At 40.5% G+C, this 15731-nt stretch overlaps 1 protein-coding gene across 1 annotated transcript in view; it reads left to right on the top strand.

Annotated features, from left to right (window-relative positions):
* The first annotated feature begins 209 nt into the window (after nt 1-209).
* The window catches only part of perp (p53 apoptosis effector related to pmp22), a 32376-nt gene continuing 16854 nt past the window's right edge, over nt 210-15731 (top strand). The window contains exon 1 of the mRNA XM_028820923.2: nt 210-612. Coding sequence (XP_028676756.1) covers nt 417-612 — 196 coding nt within the window. The 5' untranslated portion in view covers nt 210-416. The remainder of the gene's footprint in view (nt 613-15731) is intronic.

Raw genomic sequence — 15731 nt, forward strand, 5'->3', positions numbered from 1 at the left:
TTAAAATGACTAAATCGTTGCAGCGTATTCCTGGCGTTGTGCCCTTGAATTCGAAGGCGTGTCAAGTAACGTGTTTTTCTGTAACTCTACAGGTGTCTAAACGCCTGCGCCGCGCACCCCGCCTAGCGGAGACTCGCAGCTCTGCCCGAGGCGCTGAAACCCGAAGCCGCTCCTGCTTTGTTTACGGTCTGGGAGATTCAGTTTGCTGCTAATACTGACAAGAGCCCCACCCCCGCTCTCCGTGAAGCAGGCGGCAGGTTAGCTTAGCTGATTCACTCCCCCTACATTATTCTTGGGTGGAGCCGCTCTGGATATTTTTTGAGGAGAAAGAAAAGTGAACAGCGTACTCCAGCCGTTGGTGCGATCAGTTTGATCCTTTTGTCTTTTTCACGGTTTCCAACACCTGAACTTCAGTCATGTTCGCCTGCGGATTGAAATACCCCAGATGCAGATGGATTTTGCCACTGCTGTTGCTTTTCGCAATCATTTTTGACATCATCGCCATCGCCGCTACGTCCGGATGGGTCGAGTCGGCGGCACACTACTCGTCCATGTGGGAGCATTGCAGAGATATGGGGGGTGAATACGAGTGCAAGACTCTTATGGAGTATGGTGAGTTCAAAGCGGCTGCGTGGCCGGGGTTTACGAGTGGTCTGCTAGCTCTGGCGGGACAGGTGTGTCCACAAGTGCAAGTAGCACAGGATGGCTCCACTTGCCCTGGAATTTGCGCATTTAGAATTACGGAACTGGATGGCCAAAATGTTTTTATTATGTTTGTGAAAGAAAAGTGGTATTCCCAATAGATAAAAGCGAATAGTGTTTTAAGAAATAAGTTAACTTGTTAATAGTTCGAAAATAGTGTAGATCTGGCCATTGGTACTTGAACATGGCAGATACTCTCCACGGATCTTGAGACTTTTGTACCACCACTGCTCCTATCTGAGCCTCCTTATTGAGGTCATAACGAGACTGACTTCGATCAGTAGACACGTACAAGTGCGCGCACCGTGGGAATGATCGTGTTTTCTAGAGCTTTGATGGACTCATCCGGGTTATTTTCGTTTTTAAAACATAATCGAGAAACTTTTCTAGATGCAATTAAAATGATACTTTAAATGCACAATACCGTCAAAAAAGAGCAAATGAGCGATCGTGTGTGTGCATATATAATGCGGTGTAGTGAAAAATCCCCATTACAGTCCTCGAGTGCCGTGCGAATCGCACACCCTTTGTGCGCATGTGTAGAACTCTCTGATTTTTGTTTCCCATATGGGGCTCAGAATCAAAACTTAAAGTTTGAACCAAAATAATCGTAACTAATACATTTTCTTTTACAAAATCTCTTCATCTACCCCATACTGAGATCAGGTCGGGCCACATTTAAAAGAATTTCATTACTTCTTCGCCGGTAGGCGCAATTAAATTTGAATGCATTGTGTTACTCGGGTGAGTTTTAGAATAATTAATGTTTGCTGGAATTAATTCTGAGCAACGTAACAGCTCTCCGAGGCTTTGAGCTGTGTTTAGCCTTAATATCTACCGACATTTAAATGCGATCCGCGTTGGGAATTGCTGAATTCATTTTCCGTCTTTAAAGACCCGCATGTTTAGTCCCAGTTTGAACTTCGGGGTTCATTTTGCATAATTTAAAAATAAAGATTTCAGCCAGCAGAGTTTTTATTAGAGTCGTGGGGTATCATAATGGAAACATACAGCACAAAGACCCCTCGGCATACCGAAAAATGCGCCTCAAAGGACCACCGGGGACCTTCAACTTTTTCTTATTAAGTTAAAAAAAAAATGAACAGCTGGATTGCGAATTTCCCAACGGTGTCTGTTAGGTCAAAGATAAAGAGGTGGGAGAAACGTTTTTGAGGATCTGCCGATCCGTAACCCAAAAGTGGGCGTTTCTAGTCGGGTCTCACTAATCCAGGCATAAAATCACATTACTAAGGTCCAACACATTCGGACCATGTTATATAAACGGTGGTGGAATTGCAAAAAAGTTGAATGCAGCTTGTTTTATATATAAAAAATATATATATACAAGCTGTGATTTACAAAGCGCCTTTCAATAGGCATTAGCATTTCATAACGCTTTTCATACAAAATGATTTGAGGGACTTGCTCAAAAATCGTAGCAACGTATCACAATCAAAAGCACTACTTTTTATATCTAAATAATGCCAATTTATAGTTGTAAAATGTACTTATTGAAAAAAGATAAAATAAATAAACGCTGAAAAAGTAACACCTTGGATGTAATGAATAAAATTATGACACCTAATAATAATAAAATAATAATACATTCTATTTAAATAGTGCCATTCTCATGCTTAAGGTGCTTAACTATGTTGCCCTAATTTAAAACAAATCGATCTAACTTAGATCTTACAAGTAGATCTAACTTAGTCATCTCTTATTATACTCAGAAACCTTTGGAGTTAATTCATGTTCTGTGTCTAGTGTTTCTGTGTTTGTTTAAAACAGAAAAGTCATCTGCACTGTTAAAAACCCTGGTTCTTTCAGAGCACATTATGATTCTTTACTGAGTTGTGGGGTTCCTCCTTGAACTATTCCTTGACAAGCACCATTTAATTTGGGAAGGGTTCTTTACATACAAAGGTTGTTCTTTGTGTTTTGAAAAACTTCCTAATATGTGAAAAAAGAAGAAAATCTTTAAAGGGATTAATAAAGTATCTATCTATCTATCTAAAGGATGGTGGGCTACCTAGTAGGGTACTGACAGATTAAGAATACCTAGACTTAGCTGGTGTGATTGTATGCAGCGAGAGTCCTTCTAAAATCAAGACTTATTGGTATTTCACAAATCTGTTCCCATCTTTTTATGGTTTTTTAATGTGTGAAGACTGTTACAGATCTAAATAAATAAAGGGTGTTTCAGGCACCTTCATGTTGAGGATGGTTCCCCTAAGGCATCGCTCTGAAGAATGACACTGGCACCTTTATTTTTAAGAGTATACAAAAAGTTGGCAGAGGGGTTCTTCAGAGAAATGCCATAGGGCATCCATTATTGGTTCCCAAAAGAACCATCCTCAACATGAAGGTTCCAGAAAGACCTTTTTATTTATATCTGTAATGTGTTCCATAATGGACATGAATAAATGACAACATACTGTATATGTGTAAAATATCAATGGGTTCACCATTTTAACAATTTTAAGTAGCCCATAATCTTTTTAGTTGGCCAATAAAATGTGTCATTTTTCTTGACTTCTCACTACATTCATAATGGCTAACACGGCACAACACCCTGGTAAGAACTCCTTTAAAGATTAAAGATTTCTGGTTTGTCCACATGTGTGTCAATGGAGGATATGAGTGGAAGAAAAAGTCACCATGAATTACTGTGCCAAGCAGCTACTTTATTTTAAGAGGTTCTTCATGGGAAGTATTTGCTGCAAATGTGGCACTAATGGCCGTAGGTTTATGTCCACTCTACCGACGATTCTCCAATCCAAATATAAGTACCATATTTAGAGTTGAAAAAAGTTTTTTAGTTAGAGCCCATCCTTTCAACTTTGACGGGTGAAAATGACAGTTTTCATTTTAAGACTTATTTCATGTTGCATGTAGTGTCACTGAAATAAATAAATTCAGAAATAATTAAATCCACCTTAATAAAAGACAAGAATCTGTGTATCCATGTGTCTGTCCAGTGGCAATGCCACTGTCATTCCAACAGACAGCGCATCACAAACATTTGCAGTAATTAAAATGCCTTGCATTTGTCTTTCCAGCAGGTGGGGCATCAAACATTAACACTGCTTTTACAAATCCCATACCAAATGGCATATAACAGCGATCAATAGATGGTGCGTCACAAACATTTGCAGTACTGTAATGCATTTTAATAGTATAAATATTTGTGATGTGCCATCTGTTGGAATGACAAAGGCAATGCATTTTTTGCTGCATGCATACTGTGAAATACTTTCAAATAAATGGTGTAGTGTAAACATTAACACTGAGCTCTACATTGAGTACTTCGATTACAACCTGTGTTAGATGGGTAGCACAGCTAGTAAATGTTGTGACAGATTAAGGTCTCCGTGACCCCTTGAACCCTCAGACTAGACGTCAGACACCAGGTAAAAATCCAAATAATATATTTATTAATATAAATAAGTGCACAAAGCACCCTCCTCTCCACAATACTCAATAATAAACAGTAATAATCAATAAACAATAATCCTCCACACTCCCAGACACTTTGCTACCCTTCCTCCCAGCTCAGCTCAGTGTCTGGGATTTCCCATCGTCCTTTTATACACCCTGACCCGGAGGTGTTCCTGTCCAATCCGTCCACAGTTCCTTATCCCTTCCGGGTCAGAGTAAACAGTCCTTTCTTCAACTCGGGAGCACATCGTATCTTCCTGTCACGTGACCATGACGTACTCCCGGGTTATAGGGCACATAAGAGCCTCCGAGTCCTCCTACAGCGACTCCTGGTGGCCCCCAAGGTATCCAGCAGGGCTGTGTATAAAAACTACATAGTCCATGAGGCCCTGCTGGAACTCGGGGGACGTTCACGCTGTTGGGAGAGCTCCTCCTGGCGGCCTGGGGGTGAGAACCGGAATCGAAAGCCGGCAATCCACCACAATGTATAAAGAAATAATTGATGACACATGTAGTTATTTATGATCACATATCATTTTGTTTTTATTTATTTATTTGCAGTCACAGAGGTATTCAAAATGTGGAGTATGTCACCACCCACATGTCAACAACCTCTTGTAATTTGCTTTGGATAAAAGTGTTTGCTAAATATCTCTCCATCTATCTATCTCTCTCTCTCTATCGTATATGTATAAAATATATTTAAAAAATCTAAGAAATGTTCACTAAATGAACCTGCTGTTGACTTAAATTATGATAAGTGCATTAAGGTGGAAAACAGTATTACTGGTAAGTGATTCAAAACAAAAAATCTTTAGCTACTTTTTTGTTAAGTTACGTGCAGGTGCAGCTATCCCAATGTGACCCTCTCCAATTAGGTAATGAAGTGACATTTTCTTATAACTACTCGCACTGACACGGTGGGCGTCTCTTCTAAGTTGTCTGTTGTAATGCTTTGGTTTTGTTGCGCTTGGCCGCTGACAGCCCCCCTAGGCTACATGCCCATTGTTTAGCTCTTTAAACCTTCATCCCCACATTTTCCCAGGTCCCATTTTTAGCTGTTTTTCTGGTAACATAAGGTGGGCAGAGGGCTGCGTAGTGATGAGTGACTCAGACGTGGCACACAGGCTGCATGGCTGTGCTCCAGCTTATCTGACATGATGATGTCTTTCCCACGGCTGAATCTGAGCTTTGTGATTCAAGCTTTTTTCCTGCTGTAACCTGCAAACCACAGACGTTACGTTTTTGAATTTTGCAGGCTTCAGCAATGAGACAGACGAGTCTGGATGTGTTTGGGAGGTGGAGGAATTCTTAGCAGGAAGGCCTTTCCCTATTTCTCATTGCTCTGTCTCTGTGTTGGCAGGGCGTGACTGGGTGGACCGATAAGAACAGTTAGCCTTCAGGGTTAGCAAAGAAACAGAAAGACTAGAGATTTATGAGACCGGTTGGACCGCTGAGGAGAAGTGGCTTTTCACCACTGTCCTGGAATGAAGAGTAACAGGGACCCGAGCAGTCTCCTCTCTGTGACCATTAATGTTCTTGATTTCTACTAGTGTTTCTGTCTCTGCTGATTTTCAACATCCAAAAGAAATCCTTTCTTTCCTCATACATTATATAATCATAAATGAGTTTCTGTAACTGCAGTAAAGCATGTGGATTGGGTAATCTAAAAGACAAATAATGCTGAAATCCACAAAATCTCAAAGCTGTGGACTTGCGCAATTCATTTGCTGCCTCACCTGGTCTCCTTTTATAGCAATAACCATAACAAGGTCTGTCACAAAAGCAAATGACAAGAATACAAAATGAAATGTTTGTCACATGCAAAGCATAGACGTTACATTTTTGAATTTTGCAGGCTTCAGCAATGTTCTGGAAGAGTTCTTACCACATGCATACTGTATATACAGAACAACAGACATCCCAAATCAACAAACTTTACCTAATATAGTGCCTGCAATAGTGATCAGCACCCCAAAATCACCGTACATGGACAGCACAGTCCTTTGTATTTTTCTAACTTTGGCTTGTTCAGGTCATGCAGTGAAGCAGAGATTGAATGGGCAGCCTTGTGCATCGCAGTCCTTTGGCTGCATATGAATGTTAGGACTGAAGGAGGCAGAGGGACCACCAGTGAGGTGGTCGAGAGTTACACAGCAAGTCTTAAGCCGACATCACATTATGTCACTTCTACTCGTAGGGTGTGTCAGACTTTCTGAATGTGGTTGTTGATCTTGTTTGTAGGCCATGTCAATTTACAGAACTGAAAATCATTGGGGATATGGTTATTATCTATCTGCCTGTCTGTGACAGCTTTCTATCACAGTTGTGCTTTTCTTAAAACCAGTAGCATGCCGCTTGATTGAGCTGGTGTTATACAAAGGGTTAATGGGTAACGTGGGTTCAGTTGTGATCTCTGCCCCTTTTTAAATTCTCTCATAGTACATAAAAAGTGAGACATCAGACCGACATGTTTCTGTACTGTTTGTGAAGTCCAAAACACCTGTGTTTGTTACTCATTGTCGATGCATTCTATGCATTGTGTTTCCCGGTTAGCATTCATTGGTTGTCGGCTCTCATGAACACACGGCCCCCCCCTACGGTTGTTTGATTTTGTAGGGAAAAGTCAAGGATGAGTTGGAGTGAGTCCCTGGTTATGTCTGACTATTTGACTAGCTTTCATAGGCACTCGCCACTGACTGCCTCAGACTCGCTAAGATTATGTAAGTGAAGGCTAGAACTGAAAATTGCTAGAAAAGTGGTCTTATGTGACATGGACTTTTGGGGGACTGAGAAGGTCACCATCACAGAAACTCTAGGGTCTGTGGACCTTTAGGGTAGATGGAGACTCTGATGGATTTAGTAGGAGCTTTGTAAGCGAGAATCTGAGGACAGGGCAATGAAGGATCAATAAGGTCGATGGCACGTGCCAGACACAAAGCTGATACCTTGATGATATCCTTCCAAGTTTGAGCCTGGCTGGGTTTGTATTTTAAAATACAGAATAATGGTAAGGACGTTGAACCAAATTTAGCATCCCATGCAGTAGAGAAAACTGCACAATGCAGGACAGTGTGCCTCATATAAAGTGGAGGATACTGGCACATAAGAAGCAAAAAAGAGCACGTCACTAAAGACTAATAAATTAATTGTCTACTATATAGTAAAATGTTACTGTCTGTGTGTGTGTGTGTTTCCAGAGCCTCCAAGCAATTCAATTGGTCAGTTTGACTTGGGTTGCTCAGTGGTAGGGATGATGACACAGTACTTTAGATGTGTGATGTTCAGTTCCTGATTGTGAAATTATTTCAGTGTCTTACCCAAAAGGAGTTAAAATGGAGCATTTCAACAAGAACAAATTGAATAGCTTACCAAGTGGGTCACTAAATGCTAATGAGACGTAACCCACAAGAAGAGTGAGTAATGGGGACCTGTCTACCAATGATGGTAGTAGTATTCACACCCTATGCTATTACACTTGAAATGTGTCTCAGGAGCACCTCATTCCGTTGATCATCGTTGTGGTGTTTCTACATCTTGTTTGGAGTTCACCTCTGGTCAATTCAATTAGTCCAATCAAGGAAAGACACACACACACACCTGTCTGTAGGAGGTCCACACTCAAACAAAAACCAAGTCATGAGGTCGGAGGAATTGCCTGCACAACCCAGAGACAGCAGTGTGTCATGGCACAGATCTACAAAAATATTCTGAAGCGTTGTAGGCTCCCAAGAGCACAGTGGCCTCCATAATGGAATACATTTGGAAAAGTTCAGCTTCCTCTATATGAACATCCTTTGAAGACCGGAGGTCTATGTATTTTCTAGTTGTTGTTGCTATTATTATTATTATTATTATTATTACTACTACTTGTTTATGTAAATTAACGAATTAATTAAAGGTACTCAAGGTAGTGTGGTAGAGTAGTGTTTTAACGCGACTGCCTCATCACTTCAGAAGGCTGGATATGAACCCTCACCCAGGTGCTGTCTGTGCCTAATGTGCGTGTTCTCCCTGTGTCTGCATGGGCTTTTCTCCAAATACTCCACTTTTCTATCCCGTCTGCCAGTGACTTGGTACTTTAAAAAGTTCTGCGTGAATAAGTGAGTGTGCCCAGTGTCTGATACTTCTAGGTAGGTTGTTGGTGCAATGTGAGGCCAAGCTGGCTCAGTCATAATTGAATAACGTGGTAGTGTATGCCCTTTGCTGGTTCCTTTTCAGTCTTTTTGAGTTACCTTGTTTAACTTTGCCCCCTTTAATCCACTAATATGAAAAATAACAATTGTGGCATCCATAATAATTCTTAAATGACTGGTTATGAAATGAAAGTTGTGCCTCTGGTGAAGATGATAATCCTTGACCTTATTCTTATACGTTTGTAAACCTTGCCCTTTCCTTGTTGATGAAGATAATGCACTGTTATGTGGATCAGCTTAATGTGAATTGTGTAAGAGTTACTGATTAAAAGAAGCTAACAGTGGGATGAAGAGCAAACAGTTCACAATCCAGGCTCTTCAAGGAGCCAAGTGGTACTAATTTTCAAATGGACTTAGACCACTGCTTACGTCCCACCCATGATATGTTTTTCACTTTGTTGTGCTGTTGTGTGCTTAATGGGACTCCAGAGGCCATTAACGAGAGTAACCCAGTTTTGCCAAGAGTGGACAGTTCAGCCCCAAAAGCTTGTGGGTGCTATACACCTAACTTATCCATCATAACATCAAAGTTCTACTTTCTAGCATCCTGCTTGGTAGCTCGTTCCATGTTCCTACAGTTCGTTGTGAGAAGAAAATATTCTAATATTTGTGATCACGCAGAATGTTGATTTGCAATCTGGTCTGCCAACATCTGTCAGGTTAAACCACTGGAAGACGAATGTTTCAGAAATGAAATGACATCATGGCCATGTAGCAGCCATCAGCTTTGCAGGTGTGGACGTGATTTCTGGCTTTTTTGGTTGTTTCTAGTGAATTCTAAAGAAATTATGCAAATCCAAATTATTCTGAAATGAATTTTTACTTTGCTGTTAGCTGGGTAAGGAGTGGCGTTGATGTCCTCCTTTGGGACAGTCACACCACTTTATTATGTAATAAATCACAACTTCAAACAGTAGTGCTCATTGTATGGAGCAGAGTGGAGTAAATATGCAGTTAAATTGTAAATATTTACATAAAACGGTAATATGAGTCACCTTCCATGCTGCCATTCATTTCCGGAACTCCTTTTGTGGAAGCTACCTTGTGACAGCAATAAGCAGGAAGCCCTCCTGGAGGGTTCTTCAGTCCATCCTCTGACATAGACACATCACACATGTGCCAATCGGCCTAATGGCATATCTTCGAAAGGTTGCAGTAATGTCAAGCCACCAAAGGAAACTCGCACAAACCCATACAAACACCGGAAGAACACTCAGAACCGTTGGCCTTTAATTGATCTTCAGCAGTCCCTTTGTGGCCTGCAAATATTAAACTTGTGATTGATCCCTGGGTTACACTTTAATGAAACAGGAGGAGCTTGAGCTTGGTAAGCCATTTTTTTGTTCCAAAGGTCATATAAGCCTTTTCATAAAAAGGCATCTGAAAATGGAACAAAGAGAAGCACACAGGCACAGTGAGTCGAGTCTGTGCTCACAGCAGCATGCAAATTGCGCTTGGCACTGTATGACGTTTGAGAATGGCCTTCATCACACTATAATTGTAAAGGTGCATTGATTGATAAGCATAAAACAGTGCCTAGGCTTAGTTTTGTATTACTTTTATTTTTCAAAAAGCAGAACTATTACAGCACACTACTCTATCAAACACATAACAAAATAATTATTTAGTTGATGCCTTTATCCGAGGTAACTTTGGACATTTTAGATACAATTGGTTATATTTTCTTTTCAGAATTGGAGCACAAGCAGGTTAAGTGACTTGCTCATGATCACATGGTGTCAGCAGTGGGATGTAAACCCACAACCTCGAGGTTTCAAATCCAAAGCCTTAACCACTCCGGCATATGGTAATGGATACAGCAATTTTCTTATAATTAAGGAACAAAACAAAACACAATTCATTTACCTATCCAAGAGATAAAGAAAAAGAAGAAAGGAAGACTCGAGCAGAAAAAAAACTACCTTTTTTAATACAAGAGAACAATTAATAGCATAAGAGAGCCAACTGCAGGCCCAGCATGCTTATTCTAAAATTGTATTGATGAATTCTTGCCATGTTTTAAAAGTTTGGGACATATCCTCTTAAGCTGATGTCCCATTATCTGACTTCTAGTTGTAGGGTATGTCAGACTTGTTGATTGTGGGCAGATCTTGTCTTTGGACCATGTCAGGTTTATAACGGTGTAATGGACTGGCACCTATTCAAGGATTGAGTCCTGAGTGTCTGTCTGTCTGTGTGTGCCCTTAATATTTATGGATACATTTTATGTAGTAAATTTCATATATCTATTTCTGTTTATAGATCTATTATGTAGTATCTGTCTATTTATGTATCTTTTATCTCTTACATCAGGCATGTCAAACACACGGCCCGCATGACAGATCCTAGTTAGCACTGAACTTGTACAAAATGATTACTGTCGTTTGTGATTGAATCATTCTGCATCTTCGGTGTTACTTATTGACTTTTCTTACTTCTGCCTTCTGACAAAAGCGCGTTTTCCCATGGCATTACGGTACCGGAAACGTCATCTGCTAGTATAGCCACGAGCCTTGTCCAATGTTAATGAGCCGCGACGTCGCAACTGAAGTGCTAGGCTGCAGCAGCAGGCAGCAAGGGCGGCCTTAGGCATGTGCAAACTGTGCACCTGCACAGTGCCGCCAAGCCAATATATATTGAATATAAAACAGAAAGAGAAAATAACGACACAGCTGACGGCAATGTGGCTGAAAAACATTGTGTTTCTTGTTAATTAGTACGCTGTATTTACAAATGTCGCTAGAGTCGGAGCAGTAAGCTATATGTAGTATTATAACGTTCTGCTGTAATGAGAATATCATGAGCCGCCACTTGGTTTTCAAGTTGCGGACATGCGCATATAGAAGCGTGTCATGAGCATGAGGCAGCTATGCAGTGTCCGCAACGGATGTGGCCATCCGCCGTGCATAAGATACCATATTGACATTGGCAGGCAAAGGGACCACCGATTCTTTCTCTGCCCAAGGCCGCCACGAGCCTATAGCCACCCCTGCTAAGGCTACACTACTGACTGGGCTGCTGAGACTGGCCTCTGGGCAGAACTGACCATCACAAGTAGTAATAGTCCGCATATTTTCACGTTTTTTTTGCTCTAGTTTCATGTAATTTTGTGCTAGTATTGTAACAAACAGTTAATGCAGACTACAGCTGAAGATCTGAAGTGGACGCGAGAAGTTGGTGAGTTGTTTATTAACATATTTTTGTGATTTTGAGTTTGTAAAGTTATTGTAGGTCAGGTGGCTTTTTGCATATTGGCTTATTTTACAATATAAACTTTGAAGTAAACTTAGTAAAGTAAAATTTGATTTTTGGAGGATTTCTTTTCCAACTTGACTTACTGAGCAATGAATTCAGTGAGCATTTTCGTGATTTCAGTTCACACAAACAGGGCACTGCGCTGTTCTCTTACAATGTTGAGAATGCGCCTGAGAATATCCAAATGGAATTGATTGAAGTGCAATCAGATTCTATTCTGAAGGCAAAATACAATGAGAAGCCAAGTGTCGGGACAAAAGAAATAAATCTCACACTGTAAGGCTCTTATATAAGCAATGAATATAATATAATAAGGACCTAGCTAAGAGGCTAAGACTCTTAATTCTACACTGTTGTATGGAGACTGTATGGAAATAAATTGCTTTTCTTTAAACTTTAAACTTTAAGTGTTACATTTTTTAAAGTTTTCAGTATTGGAAAGAAAGCTACAGTAACTTTGTATAATAGTGTAATAGTATTTGTTATAGTGCGGCCCGCTGACGCACGTATGGCAGTCGAAGCGGCCCACCAATGGTAGTGAGTTTGACATGCCTGTCTTATATAGTGACTTTCATATCTGTCTGTCTACAATATAGTGACTTTCACGGGTATCTATCTGTCTACCTACCTGTCTGTCTGTTTAATATATAGTGCCTTCTCTATCAATCATCTCTATTAATGGAAGGTAGGGATAGAACTGGGGTGGATGCTTTCTTGCCTGGCTGAGGACCCCTGTAGTAATCAGAAGGCACCTTTTGATGAATGTCCTGACTGAGATGGATGGTAGTTTATTTCTCCATTGAGACTGTGAAATGGAAGAACTTGGGGGAGACTGCCCATCAGGTGGTAGTTGCACTAGGTGTTGGCATCCCTTGGCTAGATTACACATTGCACACCTGCAGGGCAACCTGGAAATTGTAGTCCCATTGGATAGCTGCTGAGAATGTGTTTCCCTATTCTGAGGAGGTTCTGCTTGACCCAGAAGTAGTTCCTTGGATGTAATATCCTCACCTCACTATGGGATTTAATTGACATTTACTGGCTTTGTGGCAACCTTCCATCACAGTCGTGCTCACCCCTTTGTTGTGTACTGCCTGACACAGCCTGTGCCGTGTGAAGAAGGGCTAACAGGTATGACGAATTCAGCCACCGTTTCTGCCCTTTTCTTTCATTTTCCATTTTGTTGTGTTACATAAAACACAAGGCTTTAGGCAGACAAGCTTCTCTTCTGTTTGTGAGGTGCCAAACAGCAGCATTCGCATTCCTTATCATGGCATTCCATGCATTGTACTTCCAGATCAAACCAGTTTGACTTTGTCTCAGCAAGTCTTGGACTAGTTGGAGCTCGAATTATATTAATGAAGGCTCTAAGTGATAATCGGTGGAAAAGTCAGCAAATGTGACATTGCTTTTAGAGAACTTTTTCTTTTTTTTCTTATTTGTGATCATATAGAAGGTCACTTACCCACCAAGTTATAGAAAGCGGGGTTGAGCTTCTTGCAGTTAAACAAAATAAGCCTGTGTGGTATTGTGATGAGAGAGGTGCGTGGCGATATGCATTTTTCAATAAGTAAACCAATAACAATGCAACATAGGCTGCTTGGTTGTGTGCACTCAGAGGGTGCAGATGCTGTGAACATGTGCTGCTGGTTTTGCTCCTTCATCACCTTTCCTGTGTTGAGAGGCTCAAAGTAAGATAAGCCACGTAATTAACTTGCTCACACACATCCTGCTGAATATTTTAAGAGCAGAGTGCCCAGATATCTGATATCATTGCAGTATGGTGTGTAGTCTAATTTTAGCATTTTTATGTTTGAGAAAAAAAAATCTCAAAGATGTTAAGCACGATGTACCCTGTAACTCCTTTTTCTGGAAAAATTGTCAGTTCCTGTGATGTTTAAAATGGTCCCTCTGATTTCTCTCCAGTTTCTGTGCTGCTCCTGGAATTGCACCAAAGTTGTTGTAGTAGGACAGTCATTTATGTTCAGTATTTAACCTACGATTCACACGTACAATACCAAAGAAGATACTTGATTCATATCAAGCGTGTATTTCATTTCCTAAAACTTTAGAAGTCTGGTAAATAAACAGTTGAAATGTAGAGTCTGTTTTACATAACAACCAAATATGAGCTCAACACCACAATAAGGGAAATTTAGAGATGAGACATCTGTGTAGAAAGTCACATTTGCAAAACAGAAGAACATTGCAAAGTGTAACCAGTAGGGGGAACCACTGAGCCCCAAATCCCAGACCCAATAATACCCAACACAGTCACGGGCTCAAATAATGGATTCTTTAATCCAACAAGTAGCAAAACAATGAAGTATAGCCCAAAAACCATAGAAATGATAACGTTTTTTCTCTCCTTCTGCCTCCAATTGAGTGTTGCCCGCTACCTCCTGACTCTGATTTAATCTAAGTGAGACAGCAGGTTCTCTTTTAAAATCGACCCAGGAACTGCTTCTGGCTTCCTGTGTCAGTTCTTGGAAACACCTCTGGGTCAGTCTTTTCCCATCCGTGCCATCTGGCGATTCACAAAGACCCCATAAGGGCTGCGTCTCTGGACTCCAAATCCCATACCACCCTGCGGGTGTCCTAAAGTGGTACAGCCATAAGGAACACTGCTATTTGTTGTGTGGGGGGAATGAACTGCTCCTTCCATTATGGCCTCCTGGCCAGGCATGAATCCTTCCTTTATTCCAGCGAAGGTTCCTGTCCTTCCTTCCTGTTACCTACAAAAGACACAGTTGATGTTAGATTGTGTGTGCATGGGCGTTAGAGGGTCCTGTAAAGGACTGGCACCTATATCAGGCTTGGTTCTTGCTGTATTTGTATACTTGAATTATCTATCTGTCTAGTTGTCTGTTATAAATGTAATGAATTATTATTATTATAATGCATTATCTATCTATCTATCTATCTATCTATCTATCTATCTATCTATCTATCTATCTATCTATCTATCTATCTATCTATCTATCATTGCATACATATGTATGTATAAAATATAGAAAAAATAATCTAGGAAATGTTAACAAAATTAAACCTGCTGTTGGTTTAAACTTTTGAATAATAAGACATGTATTAAAGTGGAATACAGTTAGTCATGCTGGTAAATGAATTCAAAACTAAGGTCTTTAAAGTTACTTCTTTGTTAAGTAACATGTAGGTGCAGCTGTCCCAAAGTGAACCTCTCTTATTAGGTGATGAAATCACATTTTGTTATAACACTCGCTGACACGGTGGGCGTCTCTTCTAAGATGTCTGTTTTAAAGCTTTGGTTTTCTTGCACTTGGCCGCTGCCGGCCCCCCAGGATACGTGCCCATTGGCTCGTAACCTAAACAGTATAGGCAACTGCTAGGGGCACTGTTCAGCACAGGAGGTGATGGAAAAGTGGGAATAATTTATTTTTTTAATATTTTTTACTCATTGCAACAATATTGTTTTCTTAATAATAATAATAATAATTCATTACATTCTTAGAAATTATAATGTTAAATGAAGGCAAATTAAATTAATATTCTCAGATATGATCTAAATACAGATTTTCACCATGTGCCACCGCCATTGTTTTATGTAAATACAGACATATCAGTTTGTCTGTCTGTTGTAATGGCAAGCGGGTGCAGAGTGGACTTCAGAATGGCACAGGACAGGGGACAGATCTGATGGGATTTGTTTTATGATAAAGAAACAAATGGGAGGGCCTGCCAATTTCCATGAATGGAAACACACTGGACTGGCACTGCACATTAGGTTTGTGCCTGCTGCTGGCACTCTTCTGAATTACACTGTAGAAAGTGGGTTTGGTGTTACGTGCACATGCATGTAAGAATTTCACTGTACTCCGTACACTTGACAAGATTAACCATATAAATCAATAACCTCCCATAATGCTCAGGTGTGTACAGTACAGTAGTCTGCATATTTTTACATCTGGTGTGTCAGCAGGCTGAGTCACAAGCTCTGGGCTATCCAGTAAATCAGGACATAAGAGTGGACCACCAAACTTGTGTTTAATACTGTAGCTACATTTTAACACAGATGAAAATGTAAGCAAAGGTATATGTTATAGAATGGGTGGACTGGTGTCCTGCCCAGTGTCTGTTATTGCTTTGTGCCCTATGCTAGCTGGG

The sequence above is a fragment of the Erpetoichthys calabaricus genome, chromosome 15 (genome assembly GCF_900747795.2).
Source record: "Erpetoichthys calabaricus chromosome 15, fErpCal1.3, whole genome shotgun sequence".
Taxonomy (NCBI): Eukaryota; Metazoa; Chordata; class Cladistia; order Polypteriformes; family Polypteridae; genus Erpetoichthys; species Erpetoichthys calabaricus.